Raw genomic sequence first — 22,838 nt, 5'->3', positions numbered from 1 at the left:
TTAATCAGGAATAGGCTCCTCCAGCCTGAGAATTAAGCTGATAAAACAACTCCTTCAAGCCTTAGTTTATATTAGCACAAAAGAACTACTTCTAATTTTACAAGACTAATGACAGAATTAGAGGCAGCCAACTAGTTCACATACACTGTTCTGCTGAATCTGACAAGCTTTACCAGAACAGAACAGTGTAAGGAAATCTTACCAATCTAACAGAGAGAGGTTTAGGAGAGATGCGGAACTATCAGCATGAAAACGAGGAAGCAGTTGCTTATTTAAGGCACCCTGAACTGACAGTATTAGTCTCCTACAGAATTCAGGTTGAACCCCGAGCAACTGCTTATCTTTTTTGTATTGCATTTTGTGTTAAACTTGCATGTAACTATTCAGTATGCATTCCTTTTAAGCACCCATCCTTCAGAAGCCTGCAAGATCTTTAAACATGAAGGTTTGTTTTCATGGTTCTTACAATGGGATTTCTTTCAGCATAACTTATGTTCTGTTTCACAACAATATACATTTTTAGTGTGATGTGTATTTCTCTTAAGGTGTTCAGTCAAGAAAAACAACTTTTTTAAAAAAATTGTTATTTTTGAGTCCAAAATGAATACAAAACCATATATTTTCTTTCAAATTGCAGAATTGTTAAATAATTAGTCTAAGCATGTTTTCACATTTATTTGGGTTCAGAGTAGCCAGTTATCAGCCAATATTTCACAGTTGTGCAACACAGTTCCATACCACAATCCAATTCCATATGGCTCTTGTGATCTAGTATACAAAATTTAAAAAAAAAACATCCACAAGTTTTAAACACTGTTGACAACTTGTGCTGGTGTTGCTGAATAACTAGTTGATCATTAACTACTTAGCTGGCAGCTTCAAGTTTATCCATACATCCATGATACTAAAAACTGAGACATCCTGCAAGTGAATACTCCAAGCATTCATAATTGTGCACTGAGTTTCAGTGTAAAATGTCAGCAATATGATCACAATTTTGTCTGAAGAGCTGGGGGCTCTTTTTGGTGGGTTTATTTTTTTTGTTTGTTTTTGGTTTTGTTTTTGTTTTTTACTTCTTCTCTGTTGAATAAAATACTCATTTTAGCTTTCAAGGTACAACACACCTGCTATACAGTTGGGGTTCCAAACTGAGGAGTTCAATGGTTTTAGTCACTACCATGGAAATGTGACTAGACAGGCACAAGAAATTTCTTGGGTATTTTTTTTTTCTTTCTGTAAGCACAGCACTGATAACAGTTTTTCTAAATTTAGGTATGTACCTAGAACTAGAACTTTGTCTTTTCAAATCAGATCTCCCTCCACATTCTCCTCTGCATTGCCACACAAAGATTAACCCACCTCTTGCTGAAGAATACTCTTCAAAGAAGTATTATCTGAAGACAAATAATCTAACTCTGTAAAAATAGTTTGATTTATTGTAAAAATTGGCATATCAATGAAAGATTCCTCTGAAAAGATTCCATTCTTATGAAATGTAACATCTCTAATGTCAAAATTCTCAGTTCTGAAGTGTATGCCGCTTCATACAAACTGCTTCATAGAACTGCTCCACTTCATGTGCAAAAAAGATGCAACAAGCAGGTATCAGTTAAGCAAACACTAATAAATAGTTCCAGTGCTGCTGATATTTTAGAATCGTAGAATCATTTAAATTGAAAAAGACCTTTAAGATCATCAGGTCCAACAGATAACCTAACACAGCCAAGTCCAACACAAAACCATGGCCCTAAGCATCACATCTACACATCCTTCAAGTACCTCCAGGGGTGGTGACAACCACTTCCCTGGGCAGCCTCTTCCAATGCTTGACAACCCTTTTGGTGAAGGCATTTTTCTAATATTCAATCTAAACCTCCCCTGGTGCAACTTGAGGCCATTTCCACTTGTCCCGTTGCTTGTTACTTGGGAGAAGAGACCAACACCCACCTTGCTACAGCCTCCTCTCAGGTAGTTGTAGAGTGATAGGATCTTCCCTGAGGCTCCTTTCCTCCAGACTAAACAACCCCAGTTGCCCCAGCTGCTCCTCGTAAGACTTGCTCTCTAGACACTTCACCACTCATCTACTAAGCAGATCATCTTGTCGTAGAAGGCGGTCAGGTTAGTCAAGCAGGACCTGGCTTTCACAAAGCCATGCTGGCTGGGCCTGACCACCTGGTTGTCCTGTATGTGCTGTGTGTTGGCACTCAGGATGATCTGCCCCATAACCTTACCTGGCACTGAGGTCAGGCTGACAGCCCTGTAGTGCCCCAGATCCTCCTCCCTGCCCGCCTTGTAGATGGGTGTCACATTTGCCAACCTCCAGTCCACTGGGACCTCCCTGGTTAGCCACGACTGCTGGCAAATGATGGAAAGTGTTGTGGGGAGCACTTCTGCCAGCTCCCTCAGTACCCTCGGGTGGATCCCATCCAGCCCCACAGACTGGTGTCTGTGTCCAAGTGGTGTAGCAGGTCGCTGACTGTTTGCCCTTGCATTATGGGGGCTTCATTCTGCTCCCTGTCCCTGTCCTCCAGCTCAGGTACTGGGTACCCCAACAGCTGGTCTTACTATTGAAGACTGAGGCAAAGCAAGCGTCAAGTACCTCATCCTTTTCCTCATCCTTTGTCACCATGTTTCCCCATGCATCCAGTGAAGGATGGAGATGCTCCTTAGTCCTCCTGTTGTTGCTAACGCCCTTGTAGAAATGCTCTTTGCTGTGTTTTGCAGCAGCAGCCAGATTATGTTGTCGCTGGCCTTTGGCCCTTCTAATTTTCTCCCTGCATAACCTCATGACACCCTTGTAGTCCTCCTGAGTGGCCTGCCCCCTTCTTCCAAAGCTCACAGACTCTCCTTTTCCCCCCCGAATTCCAGCCAAAGCTCCCTGCTCAGCCAGGTCAGCCTTCTTCCCCACCGGCTTGTCTTTCAGCACATGGGGACAGCCTGCTCCTGCGTCTGTAGGAGCTCCTTCCTGAAGAATGTCCAGTGTTTCTGGACTCCTTTGCCCTTCGGGACTGCCTCCCCAAAAACTCTGTCAACCAGGCTCCTGAACAGGCCAGTCTGCCCTCCAGAAGTCCAAGGCAGCCGTTCTGCTGAACTCCCTCCTTACTTCTCCAAGAATGAAAAACTCTGTCATTCCGTGATCGCTGTGCCCATGGTGGCCTCCAACCATCACATCACAGGGTGCCTTTCCTACCTGGCTCCCTCACCAACTGTGTCAGGAATTTGTCTTCCACACACTCCAGGAATCTCCTGAACTTACTCTTCTCTTCTGTTCTGTATTTCCAGCAGATACCTGATAAGGTGAAGTCCCCCATGAGAACAAGGGCTAGTGATTGTGAGACTTCTCCCAGCTGCTTTGAGAATATTTCATCTGGCTTTCCATGCTGGTTGTGTGGTCTATAACAGACTCCCACCATGGTATCTGCCTTGTTAGCCTTTCCCCTGATTCCCACCCATAAACACCAAACTCTATCATCACCATTAAGATCTAGACAGTCAAAGCACCCTGCAACATACATGGCTACCCCACTGCCTCTTCTTCCTTGCCTATCCTTTCTGACAAGTTTATAGCCATCCATTGCAGCACTCCAGTTGCGTGAATCATCCCACCACGTTTCCATGATGGCAACTGTATCACAGTTTTCTTGCTGCACAATGGCTTCCAGGTTCTCCTGTTTGTTGCCCATGCTGCATGCATTGCTGTAGATGCACTTCAGTTGGGCTATAGTTCCTACCACCTTTTTTGGGGGAGAAGCCCTAATTCCTACATGACCATTCTCAAGCACTTCCATGGTTTCTAACACAATAACCTTTGTGTCTTTGCTGTCACATGCCTCTCCAGCCCCTACCTCCACTGAGGTGGCAGACCAAAGGACCTCACTAGCACACCATCCCTCAAACATTAGCTTGCCGGCGCTCAGGCTTATCTCTAGCAAGCCTGGTTTTGTCCCTTTCCCCCTTCAAATTAGTTTAAGGCTCTTTCAATGAGCCCTGCTAACTCCTGTGCAAAGATCTTTTCCCCGTTCCAGGCAGGTGTATGCCTTCTGTCACCAGCAGAGGCCTGGTGTCACGTAAATCGGCCCATGATCAAAACCCCCAGAATTTTACAGGTGTCAGCAGGCTTCTTCCACAATAGCACCAGAGGTGATCACTACAAACTGGTGCTGGTGGTTATTAACAGCAAGCAAAACAGGGCTGAACTCATGAGAAATGAGGTAAATGTACTGTCCGGTATTCTTTTTTTGAAAGGAAGTTTGGCTTTGGAAATGAAAAAATGCACATGCTTGGATAAAAGTACAGGCAGAGATGTCTAGTTCCAATCAAACTAAAAGATAACTGCAAACCAGAAGTAAATCACCTACGTAACATGAAAAACAGCAATGTACCAAATGCTTGCAAGTAAAGTGTCAAAGTAAGCCAACAATGAAAATACAGAAACGTGTCTACTTGCCAACTGCAAAGATTTTTAAAGGTGCCAGATAATTCAGTTATTAAAAAAAAAAAGTACAAAAAATATTTACCTAAGTAAAGGAAGAAAATCTAGACCAGTGCAATTCTTCAACAGTTAATTCAGTTATTTTTCTAATTAAAGGCATGAGTTCAGTACACTTTCATGGCCTTACAGTGCAATGTGATAAAGTGTTACTCAGATGATGGCTTTCTTATTTGAGACAAGCTAATGTGAACACTTGGCAGTGCAAATATGTGCTATCCAAATGAAATGTAAGAATCAGTGGAAGGTGGGAAGAGGTGAAACAAGTGGTATTATCAGACAAAAAAACCCGACTGTCACATTTTGAAAATATCTGTTTAGTATTAAAGCAGTTGAAGTTATCATAAATACAAAATCTAGTAAACTTAAAACCACCATAAAAAATTGTAGTTTTTAGCTTAAAAATCCAACATGTGCATTTAGACATCTGAACAGTAGCTTACAAAACACATTCTGAAGGCAAACAACACCACAGTAGTATACAGCCCTGTTCTCTCCTCACATGCATTTCTTTAAACAAATTTCTCAGCCAGCCTAATCTGAAATACAAACATCTTCGAAGGTCATGGCCATCAAAGATTTTAAGACACTTATTCTGTTTTCTTTGCCTGTCTTTTCTTAACACCATCATGCTGCTGTTCAGAAGACCGGTCACAGACTGAAGAGCCATTGGAAGACGCAGCACCTTCACCCTTCACTTTGGATGGTGTCTTTTGCAAGCCAAAGAACATGTGGCCTAATGCAGCCTCAAAGGGAGCAAATGGAGAAGTTGCAGATCTTGTCAACGTCATTGTTACCTAGGAAAAACAACAATCAAGTTACAATAAAAGTTTTAATGACTTCCCAGCAATTGGAAACAAGTCCAAAGCTGAATATATGTATGGCATTTCTAACTTTCTACACAAGCATGAGGCCATGCCACCAAGAACAGAAATATGCTCATTTTAGCTGGAATTGTTCAAAGAATGCTTTTCTTTATGACCTACACTCTTCACATACCTATACACAAACAATGTGCACAAAAAACTTTCTATGTAGGTTTATTAAAATAATCCTAAGAGTAAACCACATTTAACATCATACAACTAAAGTGAAGAGCAACTTTTACTAAGATTTGTACTTTGTTCAAACTAAATATCTGTAAACAAGGTGGCTACTTCCATTTAAATCAAAAGAATGCAAAAAGAAAGCAGCTAAATACATATGCACAGCCAGACTTTAGTTAGAAATCCAGACGGCCATACTTATTCCATAAAGCTGAGAGATTTAGATGAAAATTCCTTAGAACACATAACTGTTGCTTTAGCAGTTAAGTGGATACTCAAGTTCCTGATTGTCAGTAAGACCATCAGGTTAAGAACTTAAGTCACTTCACTGCAGCCTGACAGCCAGCATCTAAAGACAGCTGTAATTTCTGACTTCCAGAATAACGTTCCTTTCCTTTCCCATTCCCAGCATCCCCAGTTCAACAATGCCTTTATTGGTTTAGGTGGAGAATCATGAGCATCAGCTTGAAGTCTTGGCTCCCTGAAGTAACTTCCTTAGAATTACACTTGTCAGATACTTCACAGAAAGGAGACTGGCAACTACCACTTTAAGACAATCTCTAGTCTGTTCAGCAGTTCTGAAGCCCTTAAAATCTCCAGACATCTGCTAATACAGAGACTACACTTCCTTATTAGCTAATAATCCTGAAGACAGGCATCATCATGGAAATGAACAAAACTGGAGGGTTTAAAGGATTCAAAAGAGAGGTAGTATCTATTTTATTATAAAAGTAGTTACAGCTACTTCAAAGTCGTTTTGATACTTTCTCTTCCCACCTAAACACCTCCGTTGCAAACACTTAAGCTAGATAAAACCCTAGCTAGCTCTCTCTGCAAACCGAGGAAGGCATTAAGAAGCTAGCAAAAGGCAGAGAGCAGGAGAGTTTCTTTCTACAAGCATAAAGTTTGTTTGAGATTATGGACATACAAGGCTAGCATATCAGCTGTTGGATGCCCATACTACTGATTTTTTTCTTTCCCACACACCACCACCACCCCCCGCCATGCATTAAACAGTATCAGTAACAGAACAGGTCTTCCATTTTGCTCACATACAGAAGATTATATATGGGTTTAAGACTTCAGCAGGAGCTGACCATCCATGCAGAAGCATGTATTCTACCTTGTGATAGAATGTTTGACGGCATATTCTTTGCTTTGAAATAATGAAACAAAATGGGTTTTGTTATTTAGTTTCTTGCAACACTATGACATTCTTACCTTGGAGACAACAAGAAATACGGTGTATAAAAACATGAGGTTGTGTCTTGCTATTGGCAAGTACTGGCTGTGTTGCAGAGTGAAAAGAACTGCTCCTATCAATGTTACCTTCACAGGGCTGGAATTCAAACAAACAATGTTAATTTCTCTTCTCTGCTCTACAGTGAAAGCTGCCATGGTCTAGAATTCTTAGTGTGCAAAAGAATTACTTCTGAACAGAACTAAGGAAAACTTGTGGTAACAGTGACAAGGTCCAAAACCTAGCCATAATTAAACTAAGACTTCCAGTTTATATACTATTACTATGCTTTCTGTCAGTAATATGGACAAGCATAGAGTTCAACACTACTTTACACACCCAGCAAACTCATACTCAACAATCCTCCTCAAATCAATGCCTTTATTCGGACTCTATAGGTCACCTTGTTTGCCTTCTTCCTCTCCCAATATATCTTACTGAGGAGTTAAATAACAAAGTCTGCACTACTCAGACTAGACTTAAAAATAAACGATTCCTCTCCTATACTCCAGGTGTTAGTTACTCCAAGGAGTTGCTTAAAATGTTGAAGAATAACATAGTCCAAAATGTTGGTCCACTGTGACTCTCCAGCAGTTCTAGGGTTGCAGTCAGCTTATACTTGACTTGAGCCTGGCCTATGCTACCAGGTTTTGCCAACACAGTCATGTTGACTTGAGACATGTAAAGATTTACATCTTCTAGCTATCTTCATTGTGGTGGTAAATCCCTTGCTAGGTATGCAGTCAAAACCCAACTTTGGTCAGTTATCTAGTCTGAAAAGAGAGCCCTAATATACTGGCAGAAAAATTCTGTGCGTTTCTTAATCTGCATCTACATGTGACATGTACAGGTGCATTCCTGTTATCACAGAGCATCTAGTGTAGACACATTCTTCACTGTCTTTTCAGTAACTCAGAGATTTACTGCATCAACTTACTGTTCAGGCAGTCTAAAAACAACTATGTATACAGACATCTCATCCATCTGCAGAATGTCTTATCTGTTTAACTTGGTAAGTTACTTCTATTTAATATCCTTAAGCTTTATATATTACACATAATTTTAATAATTCTGTGTTATTTTGAGCCACATCCACCACAGAGAAGAATACATGCAAGCACTGCCACAGTCAGTAAGAGCTGCTCTAGTGTTGGACCAGTAAGTACAGCGTTATTTGCATTTACAGTGCTACTATTGACAGCGACCTCGTCCCTCTGGAATTTTGCTTTCAAGACTGCCACTTGGGCACTGGCAGAGGGAGAGAAATTCTAAACTTCAGAAAAAGCCAGCAACTAAGATAAGCCATAAAAAGTTGAAATATTGCCAAAGGAAAGGCTACAAATTTCTTTTCTGATATTCTGTTGCGAAGACTGGCTGAAGTAAAGCAAGATAACTTAAAAAAAATATTATTTCTAAAGACCTGAGAGTAATATGGAAAAGATCAAACAGTTTTTAGGAAATTACCATAGTACACTTATCTTGACTTTCAATAATAGCTTGTGGCTTTCTAGCCTGTCTTCAACTCTCATTTTACTGTACAGACTAAACTGGGAGCCATGCAATATTCCCATTCTTTGCTTCTGCAAGAGGAGTAACATTTCCTATCTTGCAGTACTTTTTTGCTATATTGAATAACTGATTTGCATCTTCTCAAACAACTGGCACCTATGGAGGAAAACAGTACTGGCAGAGAAAGTAACAGTGACAACACTCAAAGGAAGCTATCTTAGCAATGCTCAGAGCGTGCACCAAAAAGGAAGACTTCACTTGTATACTTCTGGTACCACTGTCCCTTCATTTTGCATAGAAGACCACATCCCTGTAAGACAAACAGAGTTAATACTGCTTTCCAGAAACTTCTTACGGACTCAGTACTACTTTCTGCCAAATCATTTTTGATGACTAGTGTTCCCATTTGGTGCTCTTGTGCTGTGAACCTAAATGATTAAAACATCTTCTAAAATTACCAAAGATCACCAATCAATCTTTCACAAGATACACACCAAAACGTTGAGCAGAAACATGTCCTCCTGCTTTTTTTTTTTTTTTATCTGAACCACTAAAAGTGAGTGTCAAGGCAAGGAGTTAGCAAAACAACAGTTAATATGTTTCAGTCTTTTTTAGAAAACTTACTAGGACATCTTCAGTAGTTCATTGGTTTCAGGTTTCCACACTCCTCTCACCAGCTGCTCAAAGTTGGAAATCAGGCCACCACCAGCTCCTGAAATTGCAGAGATCTACAATAAGCCTCCACTGACTGCTATCACTACTGCACAACCTATTACTGTTCCCAGCAAAACTCATTTTTAACCCAGCAAAACAGGTGCCAAATGTGGTACCCAAAGCTCAGACTTTAAGAGACTAATCCAATCTTTTATACGTGCATGACTTGAACAACTAACATGACACCTTAGAGGTCTGGCTACTCAGCAAGAGCCTCAGGTTTACCTTTATCTGATAGCATCTGAACTGATGCATTCATCACTACAAACAAATGCCTGAATTGCAAAAGTAAATCTCCAGAGAGGCTTAATATCAATCTATTCTTCATGTCATCATGTAAGTACAGAGAATGTCTCTATGAACTACAGGGACCCTCTGCAAGAAAAGTGGATATGTATTTTTACATTAAAAGAATCAAGACATAAGGAGGTGTTAAGACACTCTGTCCAATGAGACTGATCTATATTATAACCTGTGACAAGCATACATCAGATCATCCCATGAACACGTGTTGTTTCCTAAAGCAGAACAGAATCAAGCACATAGAAACAAGAGCTGCACTACTTCTTCCTGAAGTGGTTCTAATGCGACTACAACTACAGCTGCTAGAAAGGTAGCTTCCAGAGTCCTAATCCAAACAGCAGGCAGGCAAAAAGGTTAATTCCTGTGTTTAAAATCAGCTAATAGTTACAACCCAAAAAGCTAAGAAAACAAGTTCTCTTCTTCAGCCACATGCAAGAAAAACAGCTCTGAGGAAATATGCTCAGAAGGTTTAGTAATAGCACTGAAGCTACACAAATCTACTTCTTTACTGCCATCAACTGCCCATCCTACAAGTCCTCACAAGACCTTCTGAAGGGATAAGATGAACCTCCCTCAAAGTCACTCAATGTCACCCTTAATCCAGGCAGAAAAACTGCTGCACAGACTTTTCCCTTGAGCCCCTAAGGGGATAACAGACTGTATTAGGACTATCATATCTAGCACAGTGAGGAATGGTGCTACAGTTATGCTCAAGGGCTAGCCATTTAAATACCACTCGAAAACATCACAATCCATCAGACCAAGATGTTATGCGTGTTACCTCTGGCCCAGCCCACAGCTATCATGACAAGCCAGGCATCTTTGAAGTGACTGTCCGCATGTGCAATGCCAGCTGTTATCTTCCAAGTTCTAGTCACTTCTTTCATTCCTGCAACCAGAAGCCGAAGAGGCAGAAAGGCAAAGCACCGGTAGAATATGTCTTGTGGGCAGTAAAAAATAAAATACCTGCAAATCATGAGAAAACGCATTAGTAGCATTCAAGAGGTTTTGCTAAGGAATTCACTTTCCAGTAACCTTTAAAGTTTTTTTGGAGTATGACTAGCAATGCATGATATAGTGATAACTCACTTGTTTGTGTGGTAGACATATTGGAAATGCTTTTGAGCATGCTTGAGCTCTTGCACCAAAATCATCAGACATTACTTGAAATTGTTCTTACTGCCTCATTGTCCCAAAGAAGAATCCACTAAAGCACAAGAAACAGCTTTAAATTTTACCAACCATTTTATAGCTTACATACCATGTAATTCAAAATATTAAATCAGCATCTGACTGACTTAGCATGGTGTGCGTTTTTGTGGGCTATCTTGTGTTTGGCTAGGGGTTTTGGTTTTGGGGTTGGGTTTTTTTGGATTGGAGGGTTTTTAATAGGATTACAACGGGGTAGTAAGTTACATGCTGACACCATGCTTTCATACTGATAGGTATATGGAATTATATAACTTCAGCAAGAATGCCTCCACTAGTTAGTGTCATGCCAGATGAAATGCACATATATTTTCAAACACATTTCACATCTTAGTAACCACTAATTCTAGCTATTCCAGCTTGCCAATTACAATCACATATCTTTTTTCAAAGCACTGAAAGCACAGAACTCAAAATCTAATAATATCTTTTGTCAAGTTGCTTTCAAGACGAAGTTAAAAATGGCTAACAATGAAATCCTAAGTTGACAGTAAATTTCAAAAGATTAGATTATGTGGTGTTTTATTGTATCTCTTCAATCATAAACAAAATTAAGTTCTTGCAGGGACATTTAGGGTCTCAAAAAAACAATTGAGATAAAGTATCTAGATTATTTCAGCACAGGAATAAGGGCATAACAATTAAGCACAAGCACAGAAAGCCCTCAAAAAGATACTTGCCTGTTGATTTAGGCTTCTGAGCTCAATCCTGTCTGTATCCTTCTCCTGTTTACTCAGGCTGCAACGCAGAGATGCACCTCCCATGTCTAGTTTACTTCATTAGAACTACTAGCAAACACCAGAGTTAGGAAAAGTTGTGCTTCATGGTTAGAGATTAGAAATCAGGACAGCACTTGGTTTGGGGGTTTTGGTTGGGTTTTATTTTTTGTGAAAAAAATGCTTATGCTTTACAGCAGAATGCCAGGAAGCTTCCTCCCCAGAAAGGCAAAGTTTAGCTGAAGTCCTGTCCTAGTTATATACTTTTTTTATATATATATACAGTGGATATACTACCGTGCCACTGCAAACTTCCAAAGACCTCCCAGTCGAGCATGCAATAGCCTATTCCTCACATGCAAAAAATTTACTGGAATTTACATCACCATCAAACTACTGCTCTGGTGCTCCGTTTTAGCCTTACTTTTGAACTGCTTATATTATTCCTTTTTCTCCTATTGTAAAGTCAATTGCCTTTGTATACAACCAAGCTTCAGTTGTTATGAAGTCAAACGTGTATAGAGAGCACGTATTCTAATGCCTACTGCAATCAGCCATTTAAGGCATGTACTCAACAGACAACACTAACCAGACTTAATTTACAGTTGCAGAAATTGGGTTTAGGACCCTGAAGCACTGGTAAACTGGATCACGCAGTTTTGCCCGTAATTTCTGCTAGCAACACCTGCTGACAGTAGATGTCGCTGTCCTACAGACTATTGGAGCATTTCTCAAGCGTCGCACAACCCCTTTTTCTTTTCCAGGTTTGTGTATGGCTTGGGGAATTTCATTTCACGTGATTTGGGACGGAGAATTAAAAGTCATTATACTCATGAAGAGAGACCTCTGTAAAAGCAGAAGCTTAAAAGGTTTCATAACATTCATAGCTCCTCATTAAAACCTCATTTTATTTGTGCACAGCAAATCACATTTGACCATGTTAAGTTCAACAGGAATCATGTTCTATTTAAGTGTACTCCTAACTTGCGTCATTTCTGAAAAGAAGCAGTCACGCTGCCCGCATCAGACTAATATGAACTATAAGCAGATTCTATGACCTTTGTTAATACTGCACTATTTATTGCACATTATTCATTTCACTTATTTGCCTGAATGAAATCTGTCATATTCATTGCAACATGAAGACCAGGAAACTAATATATAGATACACACTATACACACACGGAAATACTTTCATTTTAAGGAATTTGCAATTTTAAAACCTAAGATCCTACAAGGGACAGATACTAGAAGATTTCAAGCAGATAACGTCCTTCTAAGATAGGAATTGAGATTTTTAAATTGAAAACCCCACTGCTGCTCACAAATTTTGTTAAGTTTGAGGGTTTCTTCAAAGATCATCTTCTGGAACAAATTAACTCCACTGGAAGGCTACATTTATAAGAAAATAATTCCAGTGCTTTTTCTGAATTCCAAACCAGGCCAAATTTCTTCATCGTTCACATACCTGACTTCCCATTGTCCTGGGTTTGACTGGAACAGAGTTAATTTTCTTAGTAGCTGGTATAATCCTGCGTTTTTTATTTAGTATAAGAATGATATTGATAACACACTGATGTTTTAGTTGTTCCTAAGTAGTGCTTACTCTAAATCAAGGACTTCTCAATTTCCTGTGCTCTGCCAGTGAGCAGGTGCACAAGAAACTGTGAGGGAGCCGAGCCAGAACAGCTGACCTGAACTAGACAAAGGGATATTCTGTACCATAGAACATCATGTCCAGTATATCAACTGGGGGGAGCTGGCCGGAGGGGGGCAATCGGGGACTGGCTGAGCATCGGTCAACGTGTACTGAGCAACTGTATTGTGCCTCACTTGTTTCCCCACCACCCCACACCCCCCCCAGCCCTCCAGTGGCTTTTATTCCCTCTTTCTCCTCTTCATTATTAGTATTATTAGTATCATATTTCAATTATTAAACTTTTCTTATCTCAGCCCATGAGTTTTACCTTTTTTTTTTTCCTGATTCTCTTCCCTATCCCATGGGGGTGAGGGGCAAGTGAGCATGCAGCTGTGTGGTACTTAGTTGCTGGCTGGGTTAAACCATGACAACCATTCAGCTCTCTACCCTTCCACCACAACACCCATCCACTTGGGAAAGGGTAAAATATAGAAAAAAATTATGTCAGGAAGCAGAAACTAGAGGATAGGAAAGAAGATCTTGTCTTAGATCATCAATTACAGTAAAAGTTCAAATTTTTCACATCAGCCAGGTTCTGGTCTTCAAGAGCTACTGCTGAAAAACTAGATTACATTTATGACTTACCTATATCCAGAGAAGCAGTAACTGAAGTCCACTTTATTTCAAAATAATGTTTTCAGCTGTTTGACCAGGAGTACTATATGTTCGGCAAGTCTAGTCTAGTGACTGCACATTTCATTATACAACAGCCCATAAGAGCTGCTCTCTTACAAGCATTTTATTCCTAAAGAACAGGATCGTAACAGCTATTTTGCTGCAGTGACTTTCTGGATGAAGAGACAGAATCCAAATCCATATTTAAGTTAAGCTTCTGATTTACATGGAAACTTGATGGTACAGGATCAAAGCACAGCTTCCTCAGAACCAATGCCACTCACTCATTTAACACAACTGTGGCTGCTTACCAGACTGAAGAGGCCAGTAGAATATTTGTGCTCTTTGCCAGAAAGGCTACTGGAGGTTCTGCAAGCATCAATGAAGACAAAACTGAACCACCAAAGCAGTAAAGCATAGCACTAAACCAGCAGGCAACTGGACTTCGGACTGACACTTCCACAGCTCCTGAAACAAAGGGAAAAGATGAATAAACAGAAAGAAAAATTTGGGAATCACATCAGGTTTTAAAAGCCCATATTTTTCAAATCATTCAGTCCAACATTGCTCCTTTAAGTAATGAAAGATCCTGCAGGAATTTGTAGGCTTTCACAGGAAGAGTCTTCAGAAATGCAAACTTTAGAGTACACTGACTTAAGCATATGCTATCTAAAAAAAAGTGAGAGATGGACACTGTGTTCCCCAAGTATCTTTTGTGGGTTGGTTTATTATAACTATTTGGCTAACAAGAGAAAGCTTTCAGAGCATGGCTGAGAGATCTCATTGTTAATAACATGGCACAGATAGACAGTTGCTTTCAATTTTCTATTAAAAATACACAAGTGGCTTTGCTGACCTAGACAGGATTGGTATCGGTAAATTTTGGGGGTTTATTCTATGAATTCCCTTTCTGCTTTTGAGTGTTCCATGAATTCAAGGTCACTGTTTTCCTTTTTCCTCATAATGCCCTAATAACTGTGTTTGCTGACCAAAATGAAAGCAGTATCCAAAACAGTTATTAAATAGTTCCACCCGCAATCCTGAACCGAGAAAAAAGTTTACCTGAAGCCATAATAATATCTGTAAGGTTCACAGTTTGGTTTATTTGATTATCTTTAAAACTAATTATCCTTTTTAGATTGCAACTGAACTATACCAAGACAGTATTCAATATTAAAAGATTATGCTGGAGGTAATGGGAAGCCTTAAGTAGGTTCAGGGGAAATGACACTTTATCAAAGCCAGAAAGATCCTCAAGCAGTTGTTTTGACTATTTCCTTCCACTTCAGAAGTCCAATGTTACCAAAACTTCCCCTTTACACAGGTGTAGAGCTGTTTGCATGAAGTAGTTTAATTTTCCATAGTCCAAAGGCTGAAGTCCATAAAAGCAGAAATCAAACCTAGTGCCTGCACCAAAACAAAATTTGACATCTGATCCCAATTCAAAGGAGAAGCTCTTGGTTTTTCAGGCATTTCTGTGGGAAAAGAAGCTTCTTACCCAAGATGAGACGCTCCAACGCATCAAAGAGAACACGGCACTCTCAACACAATTCACTTCTTGTTGTATACAATTCAGCTATGACGTACTGCAGTACTATGTAAATTCCTACGTAACAGCCAATTTATAAAAGTGAGCACTCCTTAGTATTACAGCACATCTGAATATAAAATATCTTTCTTAAACTACTGTGTAATTTATTTTCCGTACTGCAGTACCCAGTCCTCCAAGCTGGTTATGCTCAGCTTTGTCACTGCGTATTACCACTTCTCCAAAGTAGCAATCAATTATGTTCGTGTGCATAAAATTAACAGAAGAAAATTCTAAAGCCTGCTGATGTTACTTAACAGCAAAAGTAAAAACATGAAGTGGGTCATTAAATCCAGATCCCATATAACTGAATGTGGACCTATTTTCACCAACATATTTGAAAAGGTTAAGACACTTGAAGAGTATTAATGATTTGTGCTTACTGTATTGAGGTAGTGAAACGCAAAAAAAAAAAAAAAAAACCAAACCAAAAAATGCTGACAGCCATTGCACTCAGAAAAAAACATTAATTGTATTAATATAATTATATTAAGTAGACACAAGTCCAAAAGAACTATAGTAGCTTTCTTCTCAAATGCAATTATTCTCTTATTTGAGGACACAGCTGCATTACAAGTACTACTATATATCTACTTTAGCATAAAAGGGCTGAATTCCTTTTCTTGCAACAAGAAGAGTATATCCTATCCTCCTTGTTCAGCAGTACTCTCTCTGTTGAGTAACTCCACTAAATGTGCTATAATGCCACAGCAGCAACGTGGCCATATAGAAAAGAAACATCCCAAACTTTACAGGACAATGAGAAAACCCAGCTAAAGGAGGAAGACACTATAAATCACAAATCACCAGGAAACGTGGCAGAACTGGGGCGTACTGTTAACAGATCAGTTGTACCATTATGCACAATCTTTAACTCCTGGACAGGTGTAACACAGGAAGTAATCTGCGCAGGGATCTGGTCTTGAAGCAAGACCAGTAACCAGATCATGACAGGATGTTCCGCATCCAAGAACTGTCAACCTCCAGACCAGGTTTAAAAAAAAATAAAATCTTATACTTCAGACCTCCATTGTGAGGTGGGTGTGCAGCAGCCAATCTTTCATTAGCATGATGCTTCTCACCTTACATTAGCAGAGAAGTATCACCTTAACGCCTTACTGGCAGCCTCCTCGCTCCCCATAAAATGCAGCATGACTGAGAGATAGCCAACTGAAACTTAGCTGGTGTTTGGTCAAATTGCTAATAATGAAAAGAAACCATTCCAAGTGTTGTGTCTTTGACTTTAACACACTGCATTCTATTTTTCACACACATTGACTGCAATTAATGAAACACTGCTAGTAACAACTAGTTTTAAGGAAAAAAGGATGCTCATGTATTATGTTTGAAAAGGATTAAATTTATTTCTGCTGCACATTTGACATTGTTTCTAGTTCAATTTGCCTTCACTCCTACATACTTTGTAAAAGTATTTTCATGATCTTTCACTTCTTATAATGAAGGCCAGATTAAAGGAAAAAAACTGGGAAAAAAAAATCAATGAAATTGAGGGTTTTTTAAAATTAGTTCGCTATTTCTCTTTTCAAACCCATTCCCCTGCTTTTCAGTAATCACTGCTTCTACACTCTCCCTTACAACTAGCAGCAAGTGGTTTCCAGTTTCGAGGACACATATAGGAATTCCTGTTATTATTACTAGATTGTCCTCTATGAGCAAGCTCTACAACAAAGCATGCAAATTTCTTCATTAAGGTATTACATAGAAGAAGGTAAGAGACGGGACACTCCACTGGATTTCAAGACTTTTCTGCTGCTCAACATTGGAATTTTCTTGGCTCAAGTATTTAACAATCCATACCTGCTTTATAACAAGGAATATACACCACATAGAAGGCAATGAGGCAAATAATGCTGATACTAATTTAATAATTTTAGCTTTGCTACCTAAATTATGACTGAGATGTAACCTTTCAGAAAATAAACTCAATTCTGAGTGGGTCACATGTTTTTAAACAAGAGGTCATTTATATTTGTCCTCTGATGCATCCTGTGAAACTAATGAGGTATCATACAACCATGCAAAATACGATCTGACAGAAGGCCACTAGTCCTGCAAATGGTATACTTTAGAAAGTAAAGGTAAGGTTCAAAACACAAGGACTTTTGTTGAATACAGTTTTAAATTATTTAAATTTAATTAACAGTAATTAAAAAAACCTTGCTAGCAAACTATTTCTGTCAGTAGGATAAGACCTGCTTTAACCTTTCCAACATGTTCCAAACAGGCAATCAGGAATACATACCACATACACATCTAAAAAGCAAACCCGAAGGACTTGCAGAAGTTTCTCTAGCACCTCTGTTCAACTGGATATAATAACATCAATTAAGCTAAAGGATTTATAAAGCCAGATCTAATCTAGCAAAATTATGCAAAAAAATATTAGTTCTCTTCAGACCACCAGAATTAAGTCACAGAAAACTTGCAAGACCAAAACCAGTACATTCCTTCCAAATATGACACATTCTTAACCCTCGACACCTTTTGCTGTCCTTCCATCCAAAAAAAAAAAGAAAATTGCCAGTTCTACAACTGACTGGACTTGCAAATGGACCACTCCTAAGCAATCCCAAATGTACTAGCCAAGAACTCTTATTTTAAAACATGTGGAAAACACTTCAGTTGTCACTGCTGTTGTTTGCCAACACTCCTAAGTCAGCAAGAAAATTGAGCTAGAAGGACTGGAAAAGTCCCAGTTAGTGTGTGCCCATCCATGATACAAATATCCACATTGAATCTGATTTTAAGCAGTGTGGGGGCTTGGTATTTTAATGAGAAAGTAATCTGAGATAAAACAAAGGTGGCTGTGACTTTGACCACATGCTTCTTGTATCACCAGCCACTAAAGGTTACTCAGTTATTGCCCTGTGCCACATAGCTACTGTTTCAATTTTCCAAAAAGAATATATAGTAATGCCTAAAGAATATTATTCAATGTTAATATATCCATCCTAAGTATTTCATAATGACTGCTATTTCAGTTATGATTCAGTATCAGCTCAAACTACTTGCAAGTAAGCACCGGACCAACATATAGTCACCTGAGTTGCAGTTCAAAGTATTAGGAGATACTCAAGAGTTCTGAACTTTCCAGCTATTAAGCCAAGAAGAAAAGAAAAATATTGGCATGGATCTGACCAGACTTCTGACAGCAACTCTGCTGTCCAGAAGTGCTGTCTCACTAAAGCTATTCTGACGCTAGCGAAGTGGAGAGGCACCTCTCACCCTGGTCTTTGTGTCCATTCCTGAGGAAAGTTTAAAGGTAGTGCATGATAACATCAAATACCTTTATACACAAAGTCTCTTTTTAAATGGAACAGTTATATCACAAAATGATTTAAGTCAGCACCCAGAAACAATTTTAGCAGTAGTAACCAAATTTGTTGAACACACTGGCACATGTAAGCATTTTATATCAGTCTCCACAGTCTGCTAAGTGCACTTAACCAGCAGGACATAAAAATTCACCTTGACACATTTAGGAAGGGATCAAAGCTCTCAGTATATAAACAAGGCAGAGCCTTAAAAATCTGAAGCAAGCAGACGCTCCCAAATCTGCACTAGAATCACCAAATCATACAATCATTTAGGCTGGAAAAGACCTTTAAGAACATCAAGTGCAACAGTTAACCTAACACTGCCAAGTCCAACACTAAACCATGTCCCCAAGCATCACATCCACACACCTTTTAAATACCGCTAGGGATGGTGAATCCACCACTTCCCTAGACAGCCTTTTCCAATGCTTGACAACCCTTTTGGTGAAGAAATTTTCCCTAATATCCCATCTAAACCTCCCCTGGCACAACCTGAAGTTGTTTCTTCATGTCCTATTGCTTATTACCTGGGAGAAGAGACCAAAACACTCACCTGCCTAAAACTTCCTTTCAGGTAGTTGTAGAAAGCAGTACGGTCTTCCCTGAGGCTCCTTTCCTCCAGGTTAAACAACCCCAGTTCCCTCAGCTGCTCCTCATAAGACTTGTGCTCCAGACCCTTCACCAGCTTTGGTAACCTTCCTTGGACACCCTCCAGCACTTCAATGTCTTTCTTGCAGTGAGGGGCCCAAACTGAAAACTGAATCCTGAAAGCCCACTATCAACTGGTATGCACAGTTACTGTAACTGTCCAAAGCCGCATCACAAGTAGTTATTCTGAACATTAGAAGATGGGTAGTCTCTACATTTGCGAAGACTAAAAACGAGGCTTGGGGTTAACAACCATAGCGCAAAGCATTTTCTGGAAAAAAGCATGTAGAGATTGAAATGTCATTATGTGCACTCACACAAAATCCAGAACCCTGTTACTGGGAGTACAAAGCTTTCCTAATTAAATTTTACAATCTATGGGTGCAACAGAAAAAGTCACTAGCACACAACCTGCTCATTAGATTCCCAAGCTGTTTCCTTGATGATAGAATTTCCTTAACAGCTTCCTGTATAACCAGGTCGTGTGAAGGATATAAACCCGAAAGTTGAGCAGCTCTCCTCTCAGATGTAATACCTCACAGCGAGTCATTGGCCTGTGATCTTCATTCCTTCTCTGCATACATAAATCTTACTTCAGGGTGTCCAACCCTTTTATTCTTGGGACTTTAAAACTTCGAAAAGTTTTCAACAAAAGTCCTGGCTGATTTCCCCAGTGCCACTGTTTCTGAGAAAGCAAGAAAAATGTGGCTAGGGGCTTCCTATGTGGCTTCTGCAGTCAATTAGACAGATGGCCTAATGAAGGCGGCAGACAAACTCATTTGCATGCTTACGGCCTGCCAGAGAACATCTGGGTGCTGCCGCAGGAAGAGCGCCCGGCGGGGCAGCGGGGGGAGGGGTTCCCGCGGGGTCCCCGGCAGCCCCCGCCGCGGGTCTGTGCCGCACCGCGCCGCACCGCGGGGCGTTCTGCTCGTCGCGCCCGCGCTTCAGCGCCACCGGGAGCGCCGACAGACCTCTCGCTACACCGGGCCGAGCACAAACCACCTGAGGTTCTGCGGGAGTAGGGCACACGCGCTGAGGCTTAGTCACTCGCCGTCATTAAAAACAAACAGGATCCAAAACTACTGGAAAAAGAACACCAAGACTCTAGCATTTTGCAGGCTGGACAACCCTGGAGGCAAAAGACCGCGGAGATGCTTTAACACTCCACCCCGGGCGAGACACCTGCAGCTCCCGCGGAGATCCAGCGGCAAAACCCCGGCAGCCGCGGATCACCCCAGGCGCCGCCCGGCACTGCCCGGCCCAGCCCCGCTCCGCGCACCCCGGCCCCCCTCAGGCACCCCCCGCCATCTTGCGCGCCGGCCACCTTTACCCAGCTGGGGCTGGGACGGCCGGCGGCAGGGGGCTGCCAGCCCCTCTCTGGCCTGGCCCGACCAGGGGACGGGGGCACACGGTGCGGGGGGCACAGCTGGAGACACGGGGAAGCCCGGGGCGCGGCAGGGGAACGCGGGGTGGGGGTGGGGTGTCTGTCCCGTCCCGCCAGCGGCCCCCGCTCACCCCGCTGCTCCTTCAGCGCCATGACGGAGGCCACGTAGTGTGCCAGGTCGAAGAAGGGGAACATGGGCAGGCGCGAGAAGAGCAGCGGCACCTGCCACAGCTCCATGGCCGGGCAGCGGCGGGACCGAGAACCAGGGAGCAACTGCCCAGCGCGGCGGCGAGCGCCCCAGCGCAAGCTTGGCCCCTGCCGGCCGCCGTCAGCGGCGGGGCGGGGCGGGCGGCCCCACTGAGGCGGCGGCGGCGGCGGCCCAGGCGCCGTGGGCCCTCTGAGGTGGTGCGGGCGGTGCGGGGCGCTGCCCGGCGGCTGCCCCTCGCAGGGCTCGGAGCGCCTGTCGCTGTGTGCTGCCTGGCGCCGGCGGCCGGGATGAGGCTGGCCGGGCACTCCCCAGCTCCTGAGGGGTGTTCTCCCCCGCCCGGTTTACTGAGGGGCGGTCCAGAGTAAGCCCTGCGAAGGCCGGGGGGCAGTGTAAAAGCACCGGCTTTAGCTCCGTGTCCGAGCCGCCCGCGGCCGCAGCCGTGCCATTCCCGGCGGGTCGGCGCTGGCGCTGCTTCCCGACCCGCGGGAGGGAGGGTCAGCGCCCCCCGGCAGGGCTGCCCCGGCGCCGGCCGCGGCGAGGCGGTCCCCCCGAACGCGGTCCCCTGTACCTAGTCCTGACTGATGAAGGGCCGATTCCCTTCGCCTCTATATCCGCATTGTGCCTGTCAGAGCACCTAACGGCTCTACTGGGTCCTTTGTTTGCACTCTTCTACAAAATCCTGGTGGTCCAGGTTCACGGAGACTTTGAGATCGGTTTTGGCCCCCAGAGCCTTTTCTACACTTGTGCTTCGTCCCCGTCACAAGTTGCTACAGCTGGCTATTCTTATGCACAAGTTATGTGTAAGTGCCTTTATCCCTGTGGTTTTTTTCCTTCCTCCCACCCCCACAGAATATTTCTTCTGTTCATCAGTAGTATTTAGAATTTCCAAGAAGGATGCTCCAACATGTGGTCTTTCCCAGGCTAAGGTAATGTTTATCACCTGCCCAGTAATTACTAAGTGTATAAACATATACCAGATCCTGGTCAGACCTCAACAAAAACCCTTTTAATATATCTTTACATCCATTTTGATAGTGAAGGCCACTGATAACTGCTTTTTCTTCTAAAAATAGATCTCTAACCAATTTTGCATCAGTTCTGGAGTACTTTCAACAAGACTAAGTGTGCTTGTGAGCTTCCCAAGTGGAACATTATCAAAGATTTTCTAACTCAAAGATATGACATCTGCGTTTTCTTTGTCCACCTGACTGCCTAACTTGTGATAGAAGGGCAATTACATTGACACTGTTCTTGAGGGACCCATGTTAAGGGTTGTTGGTCTCATCGCTTTTTGAGCATATTAACTGTTGGTGGGTTTTTTTTCCTGGTGAGGACAGAAGTTTAGTTTACTCGTTTGTGAGTCTTTGGCTGTTCTACTAATGAAGAGCACCATTTTTACCTTTTTCATTCAATTTCCACAAACTGGTGAAAAGAATGGTTAATGGTTCTAAGATTTGCCCACTGTATGGTGAAGTTAAGCAGTGTGAAAACATACAGTTTCCGCAGGTTCTCCTAAACTAGTTCTTTGCCTACCAAGAAGTAATTTCAGGAAATAACTGGGATAACTGTAGAATCATTTTTGGAAAAGGGCTTATGCAGGGAAAGATAGGGAACACCTGAACTTTTTGCCAGAATAGTTTTACCGTGCTATGAGTAGTAAGTAATTTTCATCTTATCAGTAAGTACCATGTTCACAGAATAATTCCTCCTTGTTCTTAGTGCCTCTTCCTTTCTTTTTATCCAGTGACTCGTTTTCTCCATAACATTTGCACCATATGCATGAACCTGGTTTCTGTTTTCTGGACATTTCCATCCTCCATTTCATCTACATGAAGAGCTCAAGATTTAGCCAAAGTGATCTCTTACTAGTCTTAATATTAACACATCTAATTCTTATTTTCTATTGTGCTTATGTGCAGATGTGGAAACTACAGTTTTGTTTTCTAGAGCGGAATATTGCTTTGCCACAGTTGATAGATGGTAAGACATAATAAATCAGTAAGCTGCATTCTCTGGCAGAAAGAAGTTCAGCACCATTTTGCTTGATGAACAATGATATGCATCTATGCCATTGCAGCCACAGAAGAGTTACTGGCGGAGTTTCAGACATAGGCTGTAGAAATGCTGGACCA

The 22,838-nt window shown here is 41.7% G+C and overlaps 1 protein-coding gene across 2 annotated transcripts; it reads right to left on the bottom strand.

Annotated features, from left to right (window-relative positions):
* Nucleotides 1–660: 660 nt before the first annotated feature.
* On the bottom strand, nt 661–20,954 carry TMEM38B (transmembrane protein 38B). Of its 2 annotated transcripts, none has more exons than XM_056325658.1 (6): nt 20,630–20,954; nt 13,852–14,008; nt 10,083–10,267; nt 8,909–8,996; nt 6,757–6,874; nt 661–5,286 (listed from the first exon to the last, which is right to left on the bottom strand). In XM_056325658.1, the coding sequence occupies exons 1-6, from the start codon at nt 20,733–20,735 to the stop codon at nt 5,080–5,082; spliced, it is 861 nt and encodes a 286-aa protein (XP_056181633.1). In that variant the 5' UTR covers nt 20,736–20,954; the 3' UTR covers nt 661–5,079. The 2 variants fall into 2 exon arrangements, with proteins under 2 accessions (XP_056181633.1, XP_056181634.1); XM_056325659.1 differs by lacking the exon at nt 20,630–20,954 and adding an exon at nt 19,020–19,906.
* Nucleotides 20,955–22,838: the final 1,884 nt, after the last annotated feature.

Source organism: Falco biarmicus, chromosome Z, assembly GCF_023638135.1.
Source record: "Falco biarmicus isolate bFalBia1 chromosome Z, bFalBia1.pri, whole genome shotgun sequence".
Taxonomy (NCBI): domain Eukaryota; kingdom Metazoa; phylum Chordata; class Aves; order Falconiformes; family Falconidae; genus Falco; species Falco biarmicus.
This window is presented reverse-complemented; position numbering and strand designations above follow the sequence as displayed.